The sequence below is a fragment of the Chiloscyllium plagiosum genome, chromosome 42 (assembly GCF_004010195.1).
Source record: "Chiloscyllium plagiosum isolate BGI_BamShark_2017 chromosome 42, ASM401019v2, whole genome shotgun sequence".
Classification (NCBI taxonomy): domain Eukaryota; kingdom Metazoa; phylum Chordata; class Chondrichthyes; order Orectolobiformes; family Hemiscylliidae; genus Chiloscyllium; species Chiloscyllium plagiosum.
The window spans coordinates 5,106,951-5,116,356 of NC_057751.1; the positions used below are offsets into that span (position 1 = coordinate 5,106,951).

The window sequence follows — 9,406 nt, forward strand, 5'->3', positions numbered from 1 at the left end:
CATGTCCAAGACTAGGCCTGAGAACCTGACAACAGCTACGGGGTGTCCCAGTGCAGGAGCCTGCAGTACCAGGAGTAAGCTCAGGCCCCGTGGTGTTGGTGAAGGCAGAGACAGATGTGGCATGGTGACTGCACTGCCATGGCATTAGCAGCAGGGACTGTGGCAGTGGGATGGAGGAGACTGCACCCAGGCCCATCACTCAGCTCGGGGAAGGAGCTTGACCCAGGTAAGACTAGAAGATCAACTTCACTCTCGTATTTCATGGCTCTGTAGCCACATCCTGTGGTTTAAGGTGGTGCTGCAGAGTGGAGACCCTCAACAACACTTTTCACTGTATTTGTAATAAATACACCTGTCAAGAAACAAATCAAATCCTCAGTCAGTTATCCACCTGTAGTGCACTCACAGATCACCCTTCAAACTCTCTCTGTACCTGTGTGTGCGTGGAGCCATCAGCAGCTCCTGTCTCTCTCTCTGTCTCTCTCTCTCTGTCTCCCCACTGATGCTCTATGAGCTGCTGTCTCCAGGAATTCCCTATCTCACTCTAGCCCCTGACTGGATTCCTCTTCTTTCAGAGACAAGAGCGACAGTACGAAAACAGCAGTGAGGACTCATGGTCTGGATGGTATCTCACTGGTTGTAGCTCATCTCCTGTTCAGCTTCTAACAGCGGCTGACTTCAAAGACACATCATCAACTCTTGAACATTGTGAACGATCCTGAAACAATGAAACCTTCCCACCAAGTAAACCATCGCCTCCCCGGAGAGGAGTCAATGATTAGCATTCACTCTGACAGGATGGCCCAAGGCAGGATTGAGATTATTCAGGCTGACTCACCTTCATTCTGAAAGCTGATGGGGAAAAACCAGGCTTATTCAGTCAGTCAGGGTCTCAGGGAATCAACAAGCAGACCAGAGAAGCTGAGGGCCTTACGTTGTGTGGTTTGAGTGACAAACGACCATCACTCAACAAACAACAGCACATCCCCATTGCTAATGAAAAGGGACAAGTGAAGGCACCCTAGGTCTTGAAAAGGACTGATTCCCATCTTTCTGTTCTGATCATGTGTGTCAAACTGTCTGCCTTATTTCTCAATGTGTGTGTGAGAGACAGAGAGAGAGAGAGAGAGAGAGAGGCATGTCTGTGAGGGTGTGGATAGTTTGGTTGTTGAAGTGTTTACTTGCAGTCACACATTGGTGGAGATTATTAAGGCTGTGCCAATGTTCTGGAATTACAACCGGGAGTAAGGAAAACCTACAGTGAATGATGTGTGTCCTGAAGACTGGGCACTCCCAGACACACTGACCACCATCCCACTGGTCTCTGGGGCACTTCACAGACTTGGGGGTGGGGGGGTAAGAGAGAGAGACATTCAGAGAGCAAGAGAATGAGAGAGCAAGAACAACAAAGAGAGAGAAGGAGAGAGAGAGAGAATTGACAGAGACTGAGATGTGGAAAGAGGGTGGACAGAGAGGTGGGGGGAGCAAGACAGAGAGAGTGAATGATGAATGATGAACAGAGAGGCAAGGAGAAATATGTATGCACAGAGCTTCAGGGCATTTTGTGACAGAATGGCCAGAGATAGAGTCCACAATGTCTTCCCATACCCTGCAAGGTCAGGGCACAGAGAGATAGCCAACATCATTGACAGTGGGCCTGGAAGGAAGCAGCTGTGTGCTCACAGTGCAATGATGACCGTGTCACTGGGCTTGGAATGATACCACAAGCACGACACACACACACATCACTGAGAGCAGGGTGCAGTGACGTCGTGTGAGAGGCTGAGCCTCAGGTCCTGGGGACACAGACTCAGATCTCATTCACCTCCTTCAGTGTAGATCCACTCAGCTGATTGTTCCATCTGATAAAGGAAGGAAATCTGCCGGCTTTATCCAGTCTGGCCTACCCGACAGTGAGCTCTGGCCAATAACATTCACACTCAAATGAAGAAATGAGAACAAACTCAGTCTGTCAGTGGGGGCGGGGGCGGGGGGTGGGGGTGAAGCTAGGAGTAAGTGCAGATGATGACTCAGGGCCTGATTTCCATACACACTGTTGTTATACAGATTACAGAAGGCATCATCAGGGCCAGCCTACAGCTTATTGACCCACAGCCAGGGAAAACACTGCTTGGCTTTTCACAGGATCTCACCCCATCCCCCACCAGATCTGGGACACAGGAAAATCGCAGGCTCGGACTTACAATGACCCGACAGGACCTTGGCTGGGAGCGAGGGGTGCGTGGCACCCCCAGTGCTCAGTATCTCGGGCGTGTCCACTCTGAGAGGGCCTCGCTCAGTCTCCACATGTGTCACACCCGCTAACGTTCTGCCAGAGGGAAGCACACAGAAACTGGCACGTCTCCAGTCTTGTCCTCAGCCTGGTGATGCCCCTGGGCACTTGGATCACAGTCACTGCTGCCATGTTAGCACCTCGCTCACACAGATGAGCTTACAGTCCAACAGCACGGTGATCGTTGACAGAAGAAGCGCTGAAGGAATAAGTGTTAAATGCCAGGATCAGCTCCCATTTGGAACAACACAAAGCAAACACTGGCATCAGGAAAGGTGTGTGTCTATCAGAGAACAGTAAGGCACCACTAAGGCCCACAGTCATGTTGGGATCTCTGTGCAGCTGTTTCAAGGTGCTGGGTTTTCCACCACACATGGAAGATCTTTCCTTGATAAAGTCACACCCTGCCCATCACCAGCCAAATGACCTGGAGCACTGAACGCCAGGGAAGATAATCAGCACTTGGTCCCTCTGCCTCAGACACCCCTGAGGGGGCCACAGCAGACTCTGTATGTCAAGGTTAGCAAAAGTAAAACACACCAATTCCTTCATTTCTGTAAACGTGCTCATTATCTTGTCTCAAGCTGCTGTGGGACAAGACAAGGCAAGGCACGCAGTGGTGAATGTGTGCGAGGCAGTCTGCTCAATAGCATTCCTGACAATAACATCCAGCTCAAGTTTAGTGTGTCCCTGAAACCCTTCTCCAATTCAGCTCAACGTTCCCACCCTGAGCTCAGGGTTAGCAGCAAGGCCCACCAATGAATGACAAAGACACAGCCCATCCACACAGAATCCATCGATCAGCTCAGTGTCAGCCAATCCACACAGCAGCACATGGAAAAGAAAGGATCAAGTCAGCCTTTAAGGTTAACAATGCACTCAAGAGATGCCCAAGTCAGAAAGAACGCTCTGGTGGGTGGCACGGTGGCACAGTGGTTACCACTGCTGCCTCACAGCACCAGGGGTCTGGGTTCGATTCCAGCCTCGGGCGACTGTCTGTGTGGAGTTTGCACATTTTCCCCGTGTCTGTGTGGGTTTCCTCCAGGTGCTCCAGTTTCCTCCCACAGTCCAAAGATGCGCAGGTTAGGGTGAATTGGTCATGCTAAATTGCCCCCACAGTGTTCAGGGATGTAGAGGTTAGGTGGGTTAGCCACTGGAAATACAAGGTTACAAAGACAGATTGAGAAGTTGAGTTTGGGAGGTATGCTCCCCAGAGGGTTGGTGTGGACTCGATGGGCCGAATGGCCTGCTCCCACGCCATGGGGATTCTATGAAAGGTGTGTGTGTGCCATTCCTCGGGCCATCAGCTCCTGGCAGTCTGACAGAGCAGATCCCAGGATTCCAGCTGGAAGGTGAGCCTTCTCAGCAGCTTCCCAAGCAGAGATGTGAAGGATGGGGACAGCAGCCATCCTCTGGGCTCAGCAGCAGAATGTCTGGAGGCAACTCCAGGTGGAATCAGGGAGCAGATTTCTGCTAAGGTCCAGCTACTGGGAGAACACCAAAACACTAACGTTACCATTCAACAGAAGAACAAAAGGTTTAGGTGGGAGACCACTGCAACAAGATCGAAACCAAGAGCAGCATCTGCTGACTGACTGGTTCAAACATCGACAAAAGAGCTGAATTCCTGAGGTGAGCTGAGAGTGACACCCCCTCACGAGAGTGGTACCACAAAGCCCTCACAGAACTGAAATCAATGGCTATCAGGGAAAATGCTCCAGTGGTTGGAGTCATACCTGGCACACAGGAAGAGGGTTGTGGTTGTTGGAGGGTCAGTCATCTCAGCTCCAGGACATCTCTGCAGGAGTTCCTCAGGGTGGTAGATACACGGGAACACTACCCCCTGTACATTCCCTTCCAAACCCCTCACCATCCTGACTTGGAAATCTCTCGCTGTTCCATCGCTGTCACTGGATCAAATTCTGGAATTCCCTCCCTAAGGGCATTGTGGGTCTGCAGTGGTCCTCGGTCCAACCATCTTCATTAATGACCTTCCTTCTGTGAGAAGGTCTGAAATGGGGATGTTCACTAATGGTTGCACAGGATCGTGACTCCTCGGATACTGAAGCAGCCCACGTTCAAAAGCAGCATGACTTGGACAATATCCGGGCTTGTGCTGACAAGTAATATTTGCCCCACACAAATGCCAAGCAATGATCATGTCAAATAAGACACAATCTAACCACCACCCCTTGATATCAATGGTGTTACCATCACTGAATCTCCCTCTATCAACTGCCTGGGGGTAATTGACCAGAAATTCCATTGGACTCCCCACATAAACACAGCGGCTACAAGTGCAGATTAGAGACTGGGAATACTGTGGTGAGTAACTCCCCTCCTGACTCCCCAAAGCCTGTCCACCATCTACAAGGCCCAAGTCAGGAGTGGGATGGAAAACTCCCCACTTGCCTCGATGGGGGCAGCTCCAACAACACTCAAGAAGTTTGACACCATCCAGGACAAAGCCCCCACTTGATTGGCCCCACACCCATAAACATCCACTCTGTCCACCACCGGCGCTCAGTAGCAGCAGTGTGTACCATCTACAAGATACACTGCAGCAATTCACCAAAGATCCTCAGGCAGCACCTTCCAAACCCATGACCACTTCCATCTGGAAGGACAAGGGCAGCAGATACATGGGAACACCACCCCCTACAAGGTCCCCTCCGAACCTCTGACCATCCTGACTTGGAAATATATTGGCGTTCCTTCACTGTCACTGGGTCCGAATCCTGGAATTCCCTCCCTTAGGGCATTGTGGGTCTACCCACAGCACATGGACTGCAGCAGTTCAAGACACCAGCTCACCCCCACCTTCTCAAGGGGGCAACTAGGGAAGGGCAGGAAATGCTGGGCCCAGCCAGCAATGCCCATGCCTCATAAATGAACAATCGTTTGAAAGAAAAGTTTGAATAATGTTGAAGATGGATTTGAGGACACAGTCTTTGAACATTAGTCATGTGTGGAACCAATCTGCAAACGTGCACTGTGGAATATTCTGGAAGGTAGGGCCACTGTGCTCATGTCAATGACCTCATCATCCCGAACTCCGAGTGAATGTTCTGGGTTCAAACCCAACCATGGCAGAAAGTAATATTTCAACTCGATAAAAGCATCTAGAATTAAAAACCAGATCAGCCTCTGACAATTATTGGTGACTCATCTGGTTCAATCCTGTCCGACAGGGAAGGATAACTGATTGCATCATGCCTGTGCTCCATTTTCCTGACATTCTCTCCCCCCCAGTTCTGAATGTGTTGTCTTGTTTACTTGGCTGACAGTGTAAAAGATGTGTTCCCTGTCTTTCACACCTCAGTTCATATCCATTTTACAGCTAGTCTCCTCCTCTCTCTCACTGCTGTTAATAAGCCCTTTGTCTTTATCACTGAGCCACTGTACCATCTGTTCACCACTCCTCCATCTCTGTTAAAAGTCTTTTTTTTTAAAAAAACAGACATTCTCCAATGTCTTTCAGTTCTGAAGTCAAACCAGATTGGAAAGGTGAACCCATATTTTTAGCCCTCTCTCCACAGATGCTGCCAGGGCGTCTGGGTTTCTCAAACATCAACTGTTCAGCATCATCTACCACCACCATCTATCTGGTCTACAAGTGACTCCAGACCCCCAGCATGGTGGCTGACTTCCAAATGCCCTCTGGTCAAACCGGGCCAGGCACTACAGGAGACACACTCCTCAGACAAATAAGTATGAAAAGCAGTCCCAACAAGCAGCCAGCAGTGACTGAGATCACTCACCCCCATTTACATAGTCTGACTTCAAAGGCAAGTCACTGAGTGACGCCCTTGGTCAAGTCAGATACAGAGAAATAGCAACATTCACCCACAGAAGGACAGGTCAAGTCGATCGAGTCTATGTTTGTTGGTGTTCAGAAGAGAGAGGAGACCTTGTTGAAATGTACAAGATTCGCAGCCACATTCGGGAGATTGAAACAACCCTAATATAAGCACATGGATGATGATGGGATAGTGGAAGGGGACGAGCTGAGAAGGGTTCACAGGCTGGCGCAACGTTGAGGACCGAAGGGCCTGTCCTGCGCTGCATTGTTCCATGTTCTACCCTTAGGGTTCTTGGTGGGATGGATGTGGGGAGGCTGTTTCCCCTTGTGGGAGAGTCTGGGACCAGAGGGTGTCGTCTCAGGGAAAGGGAGTGATGTGGAGGAGTTTCTCCTCTCTGAGGGGAGTGAGGCTGTGGGATTCTCTCCCGCAGAGGGATGGCGAGGCTGGGTCACTAAAGGCTGAGACAGAGGGGAGGGAGGGGGAATCGAGGGCGATGGGGAACAGGCAGGAAAGGGAAGTGGTGGGTGATCAGGTCAGCCACAATCTGATTGAATGGCGGAGCAGACTGGATGGGCTGAATGGTCTATTTCTGCTCCTGTGTTGAACAGCCAAACGACATGTGCCCTGAAGGAGACGAGCTGCTGTGAATAGGGGTGGTTTGTTCAAGTGCCCTGAAAAGCCAGGCTGAGGAGCCTTGGGCGCTCAGTCACTGCTCCCACTGATGTTGCTGTTATGTGGGCTGCACAGTCTGGGATCCCCCTGTGCTAACCTCCCGGTGAACCAGCCCTCCTTCCTCGCCTAGCAGCTTGGTGGGGAAACGGGTGCTAGGACTGTGTCTTACCGGCATTGGGAAGAAAGTTGTGGAGTGTTTCTCTTCCTCATACTTGTCCTCGCAAGAGTTGGCTGACTCCATGGTGCCCTTGGGTGCTGTATTCTTGCCAATGCCCATCGGTTCGGGAGTCCAGGGGTGTAGTTTGGTGCTTTAAAGCCGTAATGTACCAGAATGTTACCTCCCTCTCGGTCTCCGTCTGTCTGTCACTCACACACCCATTACATGCTGCTCAGGGACAATAAGCAGCAGGTCCACATGTGGGTGGATGGAGAGATCCTTGCTGCAAATAGAAACACAGTATCACAGAATGGTTACAGTGTGCAAGTACACCATTCTGCCCGTCATTCGGTCTGCCTGTCTCTGTTATCTAGTCCTGCTCTGGTTTTAAATGTACCTTTTGCCCTTTGTCCCTGTGCACGATGGCTATCCCAACCACAGCAAAGCCACCAAAGGCCCTCCAGAAAGCCTCAAATATCTATCAGAGTCAGCAATTTGCCTCAAGATGGATACACTGGGCCTGGATACAGAGTCTCAACCAGGGAACATCTCTCCCCTGCTGCCTGTGTGTGTGTGTGTGTGTACAAATTCCAACCAAACAGAAACATACCCAAACCCTGAATCGCTGAAAGAAGGGGCCATTGCACAAGCAAGAGATGGGGGCTGGCCGAGCAAGGTCACAGAGTGGGAGACAAAATCTTGATCTTCACTTGCAAGCTTTCCCTGGAGCAATAAGTGTTCCTCATGTCACATTATCCAACATAGTTACCAAACATCTCTGGGCGTTTGCAAATACAGTACTGAACACAATCAGCCTGGGGGGGGGGGGGGGGGGGAAGGAGAGAGGAAACTTTGTCGCTGAGGGAAAGACAAGGATACCCAGGGCAGGAGCCTGACAGATAGAGAGATCCGGATTTGCTGCTGTCTGCCTGCCTGCCTGCGTGCTGGGAGAAAGAAACTGACGGACTCTGATCTGCACAGTCCCTCCATTAGCGCCATCATGAAATAAAATCCGATTAAAAAGAAAAAGGAACAGAGATCAGAGGGTGACCGGGATCTCTGCTGCTGCTGGTGGAGAGAGAGAGCCAAATGAATGAGGCATGTGGTGTGCAGACCCCCCCACACACACACACACCCCCACACACAGAGGGAGAGAGCTCCTATTGTCTTGTCGCGGCTCCGCTATCTCTGAGGCTGCATTGCTTTAGCCCCCAGTCCCGGCGTCTCCCAAAGCAAGCAGCCTGCTTCCCTCTCGCTGCTTTCCCCTTGGCCAAACCGGCCTTGCATTCTGGCTGATCTCCTTACCTGGGTCTCCAGGCCCCTGTCGCAGCTCTCTGGCTGGATCTGGATCTGTGTGTGTGTGCAATGGTCCCGGACTGACACACACTGACTTTCTCTCTCTCTCTCTCTCTATACACCGGAAGAAATTAGTCCCTCCGTTCCTTCCGTTACTGACTTACACACAGACAGTGCAGTGAGACAGAGCAGTGCTCCCAGCCAGCTCCAGCTCCCGCTCCTTCCTTCCTTCCTTCCCCATTGCAATGCCATCAAGCGCCCTCTGCAGCCTTGTACTCTCTGTGTCACACACAGAGTGGCCACTCGGCCCGTCCCATTCATTCCGGATCCATCTGTCCCTGTTCCCTCCCCACCTCCTGATCTCTCTCTCTCTCCCCTCCTGGTCTGTACTCAGCCTCCCGAGGGACAGATTTCTACAGGTTTCACCTCAGACTGCCTTCAATTTTGCAAAGGATCTCACTCCCTTACAGCAATGTGTAAAATGGGCTGAATGGCCTCCCGCATCGCTGAGCGTGTAGTTCAGGGCTCCTGGGGTCTCCGGACCAAATTAAACACTTACCCAAAGACATCTATCCATGAGACCGACTGGTGGAAGGGAGGGCCGGGCATTTGGGGAACACTAGCTCAGGGTGTGATGGCTGTGAGGGGGAACGGGTACAGGAGGGTCAGCACAACCCCATCGATTCCCCACAAACTCAATCCAGCATCCACACCTGGAGCGACGAGGCTGACAAACTGACTGGATGTTTTTCATCTTCCTGTGATGGGGAATTCCACAGCCTCGCCACTCTCTGAGTGGAGAACTGTTCCCACATCTCAGTCTGTAATGGTCTACCCCATATCCCTCTGAGACTGTGTTCTCCCACCCCAGCTGGAGACCCCTTGATACCTTTCAGACTGATTTTATTCCATCCTTCTGCACTCCAGTGGGTACAGGGCCAGTCGAACCAATCTCTCCCCACTCGATAGCCAAGTGAACTTTTACTGCACTCCCTCGAAGGACAGATCACAAATACAATCCCCTCCAGTGGTTTTGATTAGATTCCCTACGATGTGGAAACAGGCCCTTCGGCCCAACAAATCCATACCGACCCGCTGAAGAGCAACCCACCCAGACCCATTCCCCTACACCGAATACTACAGGCAATTTAGCATGGCCAATTCACCTGACCTGCGCATCTTTGG

The 9,406-nt window shown here is 51.2% G+C and overlaps 1 protein-coding gene across 1 annotated transcript in view; it reads right to left on the reverse strand.

Annotated features, from left to right (window-relative positions):
- LOC122543048 (solute carrier family 23 member 2-like) overlaps positions 1–8,481 on the reverse strand; it is a 44,940-nt gene extending 36,459 nt beyond the window's left edge. Inside the window, exons 1-2 of the mRNA XM_043681244.1 lie at positions 8,231–8,481; positions 6,938–7,208 (exon numbers count right to left, since the gene is read on the reverse strand). Of these exons, the coding sequence (XP_043537179.1) occupies positions 6,938–7,045 (108 nt within the window). The 5' untranslated portion in view covers positions 7,046–7,208; positions 8,231–8,481. The remainder of the gene's footprint in view (positions 1–6,937; positions 7,209–8,230) is intronic.
- Between the last annotated feature and the right edge of the window lie 925 nt (positions 8,482–9,406).